The 15,057-nt window shown below is 42.1% G+C and overlaps 1 protein-coding gene across 1 annotated transcript in view; it reads left to right on the plus strand.

The window, feature by feature from the left end:
- Positions 1-15,057, plus strand: part of scfd2 (sec1 family domain containing 2) — a 121,991-nt gene that overhangs the window by 58,422 nt on the left and 48,512 nt on the right. The window contains exon 6 of the mRNA XM_061825817.1: positions 12,723-13,014. Within this exon, the coding sequence (XP_061681801.1) occupies positions 12,723-13,014 (292 nt within the window). The remainder of the gene's footprint in view (positions 1-12,722; positions 13,015-15,057) is intronic.

Consider the following 15,057-nt stretch of genomic DNA (forward strand, 5'->3'; position numbering starts at 1 on the left):
ATTACACGATCGTAGATGGCGACGGGCGCCCTGCTTCCAAGCGCCTGCTGTTCTCAGCACTGCAGAATGGCTAACAACACAGTTGGGACGCACCTAAGGTACAGCTAATGGGCCGAAACGCTCCGAAAGCCGTTTTTCTTGGAGGGGGAAAGAAAGCGGACGACAAAGCCCTGCGGACTTCGGTGGGCTTTGATGTGGTGCAACACTGCCCCCTAATGTTTGAATAAGGAGTCTTGCAAAAAAAAAAACAAAATCTCCTTTCACACACGCGTGATGTCCTGGGGAATGAAATCACTCTGAATATGCCTTCTCGTCACCCCCCCACCACCCTTTCGGCCTACTTTTGGTTACTCCACCCTTCTCCTTCTGCTTTTCACATGCGACTCATAAACTCATTTCGTCTCTCAAAATACACAATTGTTAATTAAGCACGCACTTGAAAAGAATTCATCGACTGGATTTCCGTCGCATGATTCGGGGGATATCATTCTGATTATTTGGCTCTCAAGTGGCACATTTGAGATGTGCAATGGAAGCGTAGAAATGGGGGGGGGGGGGGGACGTGGAATCGGATATCTTCAGATCAGTCTGACCTCTTCCAAATATGGATAAAAGTCCGGCACACGGATGCACAGTTCATAAAATGACTTTGGGGTCTGTCCAAACGGCTACAAATAAACTCACTGAAAAGCACCCATTGACCCAAAAAAGATAGACGATTAAATGCCGCCTAATTACGCCATATTGGAGGGGTGGCCGTCGTTGAATGAGCACAATATTTGTTTGTGTCAAGACATTACAAGTCTGAGGACATGAAAAGATCACAGTTCTCCAAATAAGAGGAAAAGTGGGTTTGCTTCATGCTGATTTGTCACTTCGGTGGGTCAGCTGGTAAAGCGTTGGACTCACGGTTCTGAGGACCCGGGTTCGATCCCGGCCCCGCCTGTGTGGAGTTTGCATGTTCTCCCCCGTGCCTGCGTGGGTTTTTTCCAGGCACTCCGGTTTCCTCCCACACCCCCAAAACATGCAACATTATTTGGACACTCTAAATTGCCCCAAGGTGTGATTGTGAACGTGGTTGTTGTCTGTGTCTCTATGTGCCCTGCGATTGGCTGGCAACCAGTTCAGAGTGTACCCCGCCTCCTGCCCGTTGACAGCTGGGACAGGCTCCAGCACTCCCCGCGACCCCCATGAGGATAAACAGCAAAGAAAATGGATGGATGGATGTTATAATGCAACGGATATTTGAACAAACGGTGCAGCAACTCATGTAGTCATACAACATAACTGTGAAAAGTCTTCTTCCTAGCTGTCGGAATAACTATTATACTGCCTTCAAGTGGCAAATTCGTACATACAAGAAGGAGCCACAGCTGGGATTGGCTACAGCACTCCCCCTCGACCCTTGTGAGGATAAGCGGCTAAGACAATGAATGCATGGATGGATGGATCCGAAAAACATGCAACATTATTTGGACACTCTAAATTGCCCCAAGGTGTGATTGTGAACGTGGTTGTTGTCTGTGTCTCTATGTGCCCAGCGATTGGCTGGCAACCAGTTCAGAGTGTACCCCGCCTCCTGCCCGTTGACAGCTGGGACAGGCTCCAGCACTCCCCGCGACCCTCACGAGGATAAGCGGCAAAGAAAATGGATGGATGGATATTGACACACCAATTTGGTCAATCAAATCATGACTTTTTATGGAATGCAAGTCTGCTGATTCAATTCTGACATGTCATGCTAAATGGCATAGATGGGCTAGTAAATATCCTGCAGTAATTATTACCCTTCAAAACAACTGCTCTTTTAACACAAATGGAGGAGCAACACATGCAGAGCCAACAGCGATACTCAAAACTCCTTTTAAAGGCCGCAATCCAGTAGAGGTGCACAAAGTCATTGTTAATAACTGTATTGAAAATAATATATATATATATGTGTGAACAATATATTTGTGGATTTATTTTATTCCACAATTTGTTAATCATTATTATGTGAATTATAGATAAAAAAATAAAAATGTGAGTTAAAGGTTTTGTTATAAAATAAACAATTGTATGTATATTTCCTTACATAGACTATTTATTTTTACCACATCTTTTAAAAAGTCAAATGTGACCCTTAATAATAATAATTAGATTATAGGCATAAAATTCAAATTGGCCACTTGGATTTACACTACGGTACACTGTAAAAAAAAAAAAAACCCAAAAAAAACTGTAAAATAAAGTTGAGAATGTTGCATGTTGGCTTCTTGTTGTGTTTATTGTAATCAAGCGTGTGTTTACCGATTCCGGATGTTTCTTCCCCCACACTGGAGCCTCCTGACTCACTTCGAGGATGGCAAGGAACTGTCCTGGCAGCTTGTTTACTGATGAGCCGTACAGATTCCCGCAGCGTACGTGGGAAGGGAAGGGAAGGGAAGGGGAAGGGTCGGTCGCTGTCATGTGTCCCAGCGCTCCGTGGCAAATATATCGGCTCGTGAAGTACCGCAAAACAACTCGGCTGTCTTTCTTTGTAGCTACGGAGTGGAGCTAAAGTGCTGCAGTTGGCGGCCGTGCGTTTTCCCGAGAGGGGTTTCCGTTGTCAAAAGTTGGGAAGGCCACCGAAATGGGTCGATCCGCCGTCGGGTTCGTGATGCGAAGACTTTCTCCGTTTATTGGGATTCTTCTGACCAATGATATGCCTTCTAACATGGCTAAAAATGACATTTTTCACACGTGTGTGCCTTCCTCCAGGACTGAAAGATGTTTGAATATCACATTGGCACCTTGACTTACTACAAGTTTTTTTGAATTATAAACTGTCAGAGTTTGTTTTCGTCAAGCATGAGAATTACAGCTCACAGAGCCGTTTTTCGACACTTTCTCATTGTAATCCGTAACGTATTTGTAAGTTACTCATTGTAATTATTTTTGGTTTGCCTTTGGAGATCTATATAAATACAAGTGACATACATTAACATATGAAATTTATTCATGAGTAAGTTACTCATTACAATGAGAAAGTGTCAAAACAGTGCCGTACAAATTGTACTGAGTAACTTGCTCATGAGTAATGAGTAATATGAGTTTTAGAAACTGTCACGGTTTTTTTTTTTCCGCTAAGCACGGGAATTACAGAGTACGTAGCCGTTTTTTGACACTTTTTCATTGTAATGAGTAACCTACTCATGTACTCATTTTACTATTGTACTCATTGTGATGACTCATTACATTGAGTAAGTTATTCATTGTAAGAAATTATTTTTGGTTTGCCTTTGGAGATCTATATAAATACAAGTAACGTACATTACAATAAGAAATTTATTCATGAGTAAGTTACTCATGCTAATGACTGAGTTACTCATGACAATGAGAAACCTAGTCATTACATGACTGACAAACTTACTCAATGAGCAACTAACTCATGAGTAAGTTACTCATTGTAATGAGTAAGTTACTCATTGTAATAAGTAAGTTACTTATTAGCGAGTTACTTATGAGTAACTTACTCATTACAATGAGAAAGTTACTCAATACATTGAGAAACCTACTCATGAGAAAGTTACTCATTACAATGAGAAACCAGTTAATTTTTTTTCAATGTCCGTGCCAGAGTAATTAAGTTTTTTTTTATAAATATAGATGAATAAATTGAGTTACAACCTTGTTCCCACAGCAAATTCAAAGTCAAACTAGAGTATCACTGTATTTATAGTCTTACTAAAATAAAATAAAAAAAGCCACACATTTTATAGCGTCTGCGAACACAAGATAGATGAAGATTTAGCGCTCCAGACCGTACTGTGGTGTTGGGGGGGGGGGTGAACTAAACTGGACTGTACCACTTGGCAGTAGGATGGGGGTGGGGCGGTCGTGTGCCAAGCAGATGTTCCAGCCACAGCGACCGCTGTTTGTGTCTGTGAGACGCTTCGAAATTATACAGTAACTATCGAACGCAGAAGCGAGGGAAGTGCAGGGCGAGAACGTCCCAGTGCACCGGCGCTCGTGGGCGCCGCTGAACGCGTTAGCGCGCCGTGATCCGACGCACAACGGGAGTGAGCGCCCGCTCTGTGTGGCGGGTCAGGCCACCCTTAAAGGAGATTTATGTCGGACTTTACACACAGACGGAGCCGTAACAAGAGGTCACCTTACTTACTTTTAAGTGCTTTTCAGGATAGAAACACTAAAAATGAACAATTAACTAAAGAAACAATAACTTTTGACAGTATGAAATTAGTTACAAATGCCTAAATTGTCACTTCTAAGTCTTTTTTTTTTTTTTCATTTTAATTTTTAATATTTTTTTATTTTTATTTATTTTATTTTTTTACTAGATGAGTTGCAGGGGAACAGTTCTCACGGGCGAATGTCTAAAAAAATAATAATAATAAATCAAAATTGAGCTGACACTTACGTTAGAATGTGTTTAATTTTTGGCCTTCCGCTGTTGATATTTGGAATTCTGCTCGGATTTATAACTCGCAGCACTTTCTGTTTAAAATCACACGTTTCCGCCGTGGCCCGCGCCGGGGATGTTGTCCATCACTGGAGTTTCATAGGCGTAAAGTAAACGTTACGTTTCCGTTGGCGCTCCACTTTGGGAAGAAAACGTTCTTTTTATGGAACGCCAGCTCCCGACTGTCGGATTCATCAATTGTCGTTTCGGCAGGTAAAGGCCGCGATGACGACGACTTTTGGCAGAAATTTGACTTTTGAGTAGATTTTTCGGGCATCTGTACTTCATTTGAGGGTTTTTACTTTTACTCTCTACGTTGGGAAAAACAGATCTGTGTCCTTTCTGCTCCATACTTTGTCAAAATAGGGTTGTTACTTTTTCCAATATCTTTAAATGATGATGACGTTAAAAAAAGATGGACAGCAGGTAGAGAGGCAAAGTCATCTTTGATTGATTGAGATCTTGAGGATTTGAAACTTAAACATAAAAAAATGGAGTCATTCTTCAGAGCGCACCTGGTTATTAGCCTCACCCAGTACATTTGTAAAGGAAATACCATTTGGTACATACATAGGCCGCAGCTGTGCCCACATTGAAACACAAGATATTTACAAAGAAAGACGGTACACTGGAAGAGTTTTCAAAGTTTTAATACCTTAGCTTAGCTTAACATAGCAACAACGTGCTAGCATGAACTGGAAAAAAAATACCATACCGGTAAAAAAAATCCAAAACAGCCGTGGCAGCTACAGGCTAGCTGGGTACACAGAGAGTTTAATGCTAGCGCCGCCACGTTAATGCTAGCCCCGCCACACTAACGCTAGCGCTTCTTTGCTAATGCACTAACAGAGCCAGTTAAAAAAAAAAAAAACAACATACTGATAAAAATCACTGAGATACGGCAGTAACACGCTAGCGCAGCACTAACAGGGCCGGACTGGTAAAAGTCACTTCTTTGGCACATATATTCCACCAGTCTGGAGTTTTGATACCTTTTTTGTAATATTTTGTTTGACATTTTTATTGTTTTTATCCCGTTTTGAATGTTTTACCTCTTTGTTTTCAAATGCCTTTAATCGTGTAAAGCGCATTGAGTTACCTGTTGTATGAAATGCGCTACACAAATAAATTTGCTTTGCGTTACCTTAGCTTAACATAGGAACAACACGGGCCGGTTAAAAACAACATACCGGTAAAAATCACAGACACAGCAGTAACACAGGAGCAACACGCTAGCACAGCTCTAACAGGGCTGGTTAAAAAAAAAAAAAAAAAAAAAAAAAACATACCGGTAAAAGTCACTTCCTCTGCACATATATTCCACCCATCTCACACAATCTGAGAGCTCTACTGGTTTTGTATTCTGTGCAGATTAATTTTGCCGTCATTTTGAGGTATCTTTGTGCCAGGCAACTACCGTAATTCCCGGCCTACAGAGCGCACAGTATTAGAAGCCTCACCCAGTACATTTGTAAACGAAATACCATTTGGTACATACACACGCCGCAGCTGTGTAAAAGCTGCGATGTGCCCACATTGAAACACGAGATATTTACACAGAAAGACGGTACACAGAGAGTTTAATGCTAGCGCCCCGCTACTGCTAACAGCACGCTAAAGGTAATGCTGCGCTAACAGCCCGAACAGCGCCGGTTAAAAAAAAAAAAAAAAATACCGGTAAAAATCACTGAGACACGGCTGTTATATGCTAGCGCAGCTAACCGGTAAAAGTCACTTCCTCTGCACATATATTCCACCGGTCTCACTCTTACCTTTTCCACTCGAGTGTCCCCTTGCGGCCGTTAGAAAAAGTGCACAAATTAGCCGCATCATCGCATAAGGGTTGAAAGTGTGTGGAAAAAAAGTTGAGCCTTATAAGTCGGAAATTCCGGTAATTCAATGAAAACTGTATTTTTTCATCTTAAAAAAAAAGTAAGGTGTACTTTTTTTCAATTAGCGAATTTACTGGCTTTTTTTTCTTTTTTTAGCCAGTTCACAACATTTGAAAATCTAGAGGAATATGCTTTGCGAGCATTAAAGTTGCGTGAAAGTGTTTTGGTGTCGTCCCACTCGCATTCATCACTGGTAGTTCAAACTCATTAAATGAGAGCATAATTTCAATTTTACTTTTGTACCTTACAGAGTTGAATCGCTACTTTTTTTTAGTCGTTTGTATCAATACTTCTACTTAAGTAGAGAGCGTGAGCAGCTTTTCGCCACCTGTGATGACGCCCACGACTCTGGTGTCACATGTCGAGCAAAAACGGCAGCCCTGCAGTTCACGATCGAGTCCGACATCCAGATTTACGGCCCGTCTCCCGAGGTCTCGTGTATGGCTTCCAGATTGGCGGGTATGATTACATATCTGCGCTAAAGCGCTTCGCGGAGTGCTCGGCAAAGAATGCAACTTTGCATTTTGGCACTTGACTGACAAGCCCGACCGACAGAACCACCTTTCCAAAAATGACCCGGCAAGCCAGAAAAAGGTTCATTGTGAAGGCGGCAAGCGAGGCCTGCTTGTTGTTAGCGCTGCATGTGAAACGCTTACCTTCCTCCAGGGGTTGCATCTGGAGCTGGTTTCCTGTCTGGGGGGGGGGGATTCTTTTTTTTTTTTTTTTTTTGCTAGCCTGGCTCTGATTGGGCCACGCTGAGCTTCGATGGACCCCGGGATGGGAACGAGGGCGAAAACGGCGGTCGGTCAATCAGCCGCGCGCACGTTTAAAACGAAAACCTCCAATGCGGACGGATGATTATGATTGGCCCACGGAGCCAATGGGGCACGTAGATAAAATCTCATAGAAGCTGAGCTTGGACGTCGTTTACAATTTGCATCTAACATTATTTTAAATTTGAGTCATTTAAGCTCCAGTTTTAGCATTGTTTTTCTATAATTGCACGTAATGACCACATTACAACATAGCATGGTCAAATTTATAATAGTACATAATTCTCGTTATTACAGGAATGAGTCAATAGCCTTGTATCAATTGCCATTAAAATATCATACATTTTTTTAAAGAGTTGATATATGGGTATCATTAAAGCATTCATTAACATGTGATAGATTAAAACTGTTCAAATTTAAATGAGTGACACACATTATATCAAAATGTTAACACCCCCCCCCTACAGAAAAAATTGCAAGCACAGAATCTATATTTAATATTGTACTGTCTGTGTGTCTTTAAGAGGCAGGACATGTTGGGATGCCGTATACCGTAATTCCCGGCCTACAGAGCGCAACTGGTTACGAGCCACACCGAGTACATTTGTAAAGGAAATATCATTTGGTACATACATACGCCGCAGCTGTGTAAAAGCCGCAAGTTGAAACACGAGATATTTACAAAGAAAGACGGTACACAGAAAGAGTTTACTACCGCTAATGCTAGTGCCGAGCTAAAGCTAGTGCTAACGCTAACAGGGCCGTTTAAAATAAAACTTACCGGTATATATCACTGAGACACGGCAGCAACACGCTAGCACAGCGCTAACAGGGCCGGTAAAAGTCACTTCCTCGGCACATATGTTCCACCGGTCTCACTCTCACCTTTTCCGCTCGACTGCCCCCTTGCGGCCGTTAGGAAAAAAAAATGCACAAATTAGCCGCATCACCGCATGAACCGTAGGGTTGAAATCGTGTGGGGAAAAAAGTTGCTGTAATTTATAACATTTTATAAATAATGACGGTAATTGTGTGGTCGTGAGCTGTGGCCCACAGCAGATCCTGCTTTAATGTCCTTTGTGTTTTTTTGTTGTCGCTGCGTTCAATAAATGGCCGCCTCAGCGTATGTCATCTCCTTTTCCAACTATTCCGAACAATCGCTTCAATTCATTAAGCGGCAACCCACTTTTCTAGAATCCAAACGAGCAGATGTATCGGATTTTTTTTTTTTTTTTAAAACCCATTTTAGAAACCAGTACTATACATGCTCATTTCAAGGGTTCGTTATGAGCCCTTTTCCGTTCCCAGTGTCCGTTGTTACTTCCTGTTCTGGCCACACGTCCCAATAGTCTTCCTGGTTTACTGTCCGCAAAACCGGCTAACCCGAACACCCGACTGGCCCCGGTGCAAAACGCAAACATTGTAAGCCCGAAAGCCCGATTTGCGCGATCCGAAGTGGGTAAGCGGCGCTTCCCAGCAGAACACCTTCAACGCGTTTAAGTCCGCGTTCATTTTTGCGCCGTTGCCGGGCTGGAACGAGGTCGGTTCCTCTCGGGTTCCAGTTGGCTTCGCTCTACCAAATGCGTCCAATTTCCCGCCGCGGCGCCATCACGCCAGGCCGCGCTGACGGCGGCTTTTATTAAGTTGCTGAAGGGAGCCAGAACGGGGGTGCGCGTTGATCAGACAAAAACCGACACAATCAAAGAAATCTGGCACTCTATTTATTATCGAGAATGGACCTCTTGTGTGCTCCAATTCCAGAATAGATTAAAACAACAACAAAAAAGTTAATCTAATAGCACATTTGTTTGTGTCATTCTTTTATGTTTATGGAAAATGAAAAAAAATAAAAATAAACATACTCAACAGACGAGTCTAGTTGCCTCGATTACATTTTTTGGGGCTGTAGTGACCTGGATGATTGACAATCTGCACAGACAAAGGAAAAATACAGCTTTCAGAAAACACTTTTTAAAGAAATGACATTATAAATTACTTGAGGAATTATTTTAATATGCTTTGAAATATTTAAGCCTTGATATACAGTAGATGCAGAATAACAAAAGATATGTGCATACAAAAAAAAATCTGAAAATATTCTAAAATATATATTTGTAATTTGGGGATCTGAAAGTTTTATTTTTTTTCATGAAGTATTATTGTTTCAAATATCATTAAATCTCAAATATTATATATTATTATATATAATATAATATAAACTAAAAATATTTCTTTTTTCCTTTCAGCTTTAATGTGTACAATATCAAAATTCATTTTTGCTTTCATTCTGTTAGTTATTTTAATAGTACGGCGAATACTCGGTTTTCGAATGAAAATTTCAAGATTTTTTTTTTTTTTGCTTCTATTTTCGAACGAAAATCGGTACTCGAACGAACACCTGCGACAAGACCTGCAAATAACACAATATGCGCGGTCCTACAAGCTGACCCACGACACGCCTTGTATGACGCAGCCTCTAAATATCGAAAAAAAATTCCGGAAATATCGATTTGATTTTCAAACAAATCGGTTCTCGAACCGACTTCTGGACCGGATTGTGGTCGAGAACCGAGGTTGTGCTGTATTTATATCTCACATTATCAATTTTGTCACATTATTTACATTACATTCTTTTTGTTTCATTTTTAAATGAACATTTTGTATTACAATAATGTATTTTCAATCATTGAAAAAATAATAGTCACTTTTATTATGGTAATAATACATTATTTTGATCCGATTTTAAACGTAGCATAAATTTACCGTTTCCATCTCACTACTGGATCCGTTAACGACGTTAAATGTCCATTGAAAATTTTAAATTGTCCTTTGGTACGAACGTGAATGTTTGTCTATGTGCGCCATGACGATTGGCCGGCGACCAATCCAGGGTGTGTGAAATTTCTCTCGGCCCAAGTCTTTTTGGATCGGCCGCGGCTTACATCGAACGAGGGCGGACGAATAAACGGCTACTTAAAACGGATTGCAGGCTGAGCGCGCGCATGCTAGCAAGAATACGAATACGCCGCAACCTTTGTACAGCTTTGTGTGGAGGCGCACACGTTGCGTCCTTATGAACTGGAGCGGGGCGATATGTCAAATGTGGAGCGCACATTAAATATTTGGAGTATTCAGGAAGTAACACTTTGGACGGCGCTCGGAGCGTCGGCTGACGAATGACTGAAAGATTCCTCACCACGCGGTTCCTCTTCCTGCCCTTCGTCACTCCGCTGTCGCCGTGACGAAAACCTTTATCAACCGCACAAACCGCGCGTTCTTCACTGCCGTTTAACTGTGCGGGAAATTAGGACGTTAAGCACAGTATAAAAAGTTACTTTAATGTTGCGGAAGATTAGCGTCTGTTTGACTAAGTCTCGCGAGGTTTTCCAAAGTCTCACGTGACAGGTGCAGCCGACGAACTTTTTATGCAGTCGTACTTCAGAGCCTTTGGTGAAAAAGGTCAGACTCGTGTTTTTGGACCAACGCTTAGCATTTCGTAGTACTTTGTTGTTTTTTTTTTTATTCATTGTCTGACTCACTGGAAATTCCCCCATCGCTGGCGTCCATTTTGGAGGGGTATGGCGCGTTGCAATGCCGGAGAGATGACCTTGGAAAGGATGACTTGGCTTTCACGTGACTTCTCTTCATGAGGGTCAGTCAGTCGGCCAGTCGGGCTTTGGCCTCCCTCCATCCTCTTTGGCTCTATGCACGTTTCATCTGGGTCAGACACTGGATCTCGCCCCCGCCCGCCGCGTCCGAGCACTCTCGCAAAAGCTGCTTGCTCGCGTTACAAATGAAATGCTGTGAATATGTTCAACACATGCACATTGTCATGTAAACGCTGTTATGTCCTTACAGCGGTAATGCGCAACTTGAAATTTCATTTTTAACAATCACAAATATGAGTATAAATTAACCAGTCTCACATTAATATGCTAAAAAGGAGCCAGTTACTGTAATTTCCGGCCTATGACCTGCGACTTTTTTCACGCGCTTTCAACCCTGCGATTTATGAGGTGTTGCAGCTGATTTGTGTGGTTTTTTTTTTGTGCGGCGGAAAAAGGTAAAAGTGAGACCGGTGGAATATATGTGTCGAGGAAGTGACTTTTACCAGTCCGGCCATGGTAGCGCTGCGCTAGCATGTTACTGCCGTGTTTCAGTGATTTTTTTTTTTTTTTTTTTACCGGTATGTTTGTTTTTTTTTTTTGTTTTTTTTTACCGGCCCTGTTAGCGCGGTGCCACCGTTAGCTTTAGCGTGGCAGCGCTAGCGTTAAGCTCTCTGTGTACCGTCTGTCTTTGTAAATATCTCATGTTTCAATGTGGGCACTCGCGGTTTTTACACAGCTCCGGCGTATGTACGTACCAAATGGTATTTCCTTTACAAATGTACTGGGTGAGGCCTATAACCAGGTGGCGCTCTGTACGCCGCGAATTACGGTAACCCTTTTTTTTTTCCATCTTTTACAAAGAACGTGTTGATTACAGCTGAGAATCCACCAGGAATGTCGTAGAAAACACAATCTAGCACACATCCAAGCCCGCCTTCTAATCATAATTGACAAGCAAGGTAACCGAGTTAATCTATTATTTACAAAAAGATGGCCAATACTGACTGTCACTAAGAATCCACCACTAATGTAATTTATAACATCCATAAAACATTTTCCCTTTTGATCACAAACAAGCTTCTCATTCCAAAAAGCTGGTCTATACCGGCTGAAAATTCCCAACTATTGTAATGTAAAACATTATAACACAACACATGTGCAAAAAGTGCTTTTGATAACAACTGACAAGCAAGCTAGCCAGGTAGTCCTTTGATTACTAGGACAAAATCTGGCCGATACCGACTCCATCATAACAAATTTGATGCCATGACACAAGTACACGCGATAACTTTTGATCAAAAGTGACAAGCACGCTCGTGGCATCAACCAGATTCTGACATTTGTTCTTCCGTTGTTTACAAAAAGCTAGTCAAGACTGACTTTTTTTTTTTTTTTGGCTTCTTATCTGCTTCAGTTCTTTCTTGCCTCTTTCAGGCCTACTTCCCCCTTCCGACAGTTTCAACCCCACACCCTTTTGTGTTCCCATCCCTATGAGCTCATCCTCGTTGTGCGGCGAGCGCTCAGCCTTTTACAAAACAGTCTGCCTGATCTACAGTCCGGCACACCGGACCCTGGCTCAACTCAAGTTCTCGCCTCCCGAAAATCCGCTCGCTGGTCCGAAACGTTGACACCGGAAGGAGTTTGCTCAGCGGCCCTGCGAAACCGACAGAACGGGAAACAATGACGAGTCACTTGAGTGGCTTGACACGCTATAATTTGCACTGAATGCGCATTGTTTAGCCTAAATTTAAGAATCGTGTGGCCTTTATGGTGAAAAACTATTGTTTACGTTTTGCAAACCTATCCATCCATTTTCCAAGCCGCTCATCCTCACGAGGGTGGCGGGAGTGCATGTTGTGAAATTTCCCCGCTATTAAGAATATACAATAATTTCCCAACTTTTGGAAGTGTTATCGTTAAGTTTCGGCCTTGGTGGAGGTCTGCACTCGACTGATTTATCATATTTTCATGACAGTTTTAACGTGCACGCGTGTGCTGGCATCAACAGGCTCTCGGAGACTCTGACTTCCACGCGGTGCTGAGTCAGATGCTGCCGTTGACGAAGCCCCGCGGAAGCCAGGACGGCGGCGGCGGCTTCGCGCAGGACGAATGCGGGCCCGACGAGCTGATCCTGCTGCTGGTCTACTTGTACTCGCTGGCCGACGAGGCCCAACCGCCGGCGCGGGAGGACGTCCGGCCGGAGGAAGAACTGGAGAAGCTGGAGAGGGAGCTGATCGGAGCGCTCACGCTGGCCATCACCAGAGAGGCGACGCTCAGCCCCATGATGCAAAAACTCACAGGTGAGCGACAGACTTCCTGTGTGTTTTTTTTGCGCGGCGGAAAAAGGTAAAAGTGAGACCGGTGGAATATATGTGCCGAGGAAGTGACTTTTACCGGTCCGGCCATGGTAGCGCTGCGCTAGCGTGTTACTGCCGTGTGTGAACCCCATTTTTTTTTTGTTTGTTTCGCTACCTTTTAAGTCAAGTGAGGAGCTGTTCCATCAAGCAAGTTCACTTTTTCAGTTAAACTACTATTATAAGTAGTGATAAAATGATATTGACAAGTAGTTATTTTTTATAAAGGTATTAGTATAATTTAATATCTATTTTATATTTTAATGATAAAAGTATTGAATTAAAATGTATTTTATTTTATGCCATGTAATCAGAATAATAAAGTATATAAGTAAAAAAGTATAAATCCTAAATTATTTAAAATTATATTTCTTGTTGATTTTGTTTTTATTTTAACATTAATAAAAATACATCAGAATGTTTGTAGTTGTTTAATTACAATTCCATTTTAAAAAGTATTAAGTATTTTTAAAATGACGGATTACGATGTAAGCAATTTATTTTGTCAATTCATTGTAGTGTTATGTATGTATGTATTTATTTATTTATTATTGTATGTAATATAGCATTGCAATATTAATAGTGAAAATAATCTAATCAAAATATAATTCAGTAGTTTATCTTGTTTGAATGTTTTATCCATCCATCAAGTTGTATTTATTTATTTTGTTCATTTTATTTTAATTTTAACATGTAGTTAAAATAATGAAAGTTGCAATGATGGAAAATTATTCCATGATTATAAAAATATTTTTTTAAATTTAAGTGTTTCCACAAATACTCATAAGTTACTTTTTGCATTATGTCACAGTATATTTTATTTTTAAAAGAAATACATAATAAAGTCACAGACTTCATTGATCAAAATTTCATTTTGATGTATAATTAATTTATTTTATGAACTTTTTTTCTTTCAAGATTATACATTTAACTGATTCTTTTTTTGTTTCAAACACAAATGTGAAGACGGTGCATTTTCATGCTGTTCAAAAGAGGTACGCACAGAAAAGAAATGTCACCTTTTTACAAGCGTTGGGTGTCTGGACTGCATTAGGCCTTCACACCCGTTTCTTCTTTTTTAACACCCCGGGCGAATATAATGAAAAGATGCGCGTACGCCCCAGAATACCCTTTCACTTAGCAACGACAATCCCTCGATTGGCGCAGTGACGAGCGCGGGATATACCTGCACCGTCCGCTTGCAAAAGAGTGTATATTTATAGTCTGGTTTTGGCGGAGGACTACGTAGGTGGATGGATTGTCTGCAGCCACACTGCAATAACACAAAGCCCCGCCTCATAATTACAGCCACTTGGAGTCGTGGCCTCGCCGTCCACCTTTGGACACACCCTCGAATAACACACTTCTCATATTGCAATACAGGAGTGCTAAATCTATGTCAAGTTCTAATGAAGGCGTGTCGTTCGCTTCTCTCCCTTTCTTTGTTTTTCCTCCTCGTACAAGTCGTCCCGACTTCCTGTTCTCCGTGAGGGGCCCGCGCGTCGAAACCGCCGACTCCCCCCGTTATAAACACTTCATTGCAAGTGACCCCATCGTGGTGTGCCAGCTGTGTTTCTTGTCAGCATGTACGCGTGTCTGCGTGTGCGTGTGTGTGTGTGGGGGGGGGGGGGGTGTACATGGACCTTGCTTTTGGAACCATGAGTATGCGGCAAAGTGAGTTTTTATGAAGTAACATGAGGCGGGCGGCCGTCCCGCTACGCTCTTGGAGGAAAAACATTGATCGTGACATTGCCCCCCCCCCCCCCCTTTGCACCATCCCCTCGCACCACCCCCCCTGCTCCAGGCTCCCCCCCTCCCCCAATTAAAGCCCCAGAATGAGAAGCAGACGTCGAATGCGACCTGGTCATCATGAGAGCAATAGTAGGGGTTTGTCCTCGGACGCGCCGTGGAGCTCGTCCAAAATGGTGGAGTTCCTCTTCAGTTTTGGTTCAGGGTCCAAGAAATCGTTGTATGATAGACTTACCCCCC

This window comes from Syngnathoides biaculeatus, chromosome 7, assembly GCF_019802595.1.
Source record: "Syngnathoides biaculeatus isolate LvHL_M chromosome 7, ASM1980259v1, whole genome shotgun sequence".
NCBI classification, from domain to species: domain Eukaryota; kingdom Metazoa; phylum Chordata; class Actinopteri; order Syngnathiformes; family Syngnathidae; genus Syngnathoides; species Syngnathoides biaculeatus.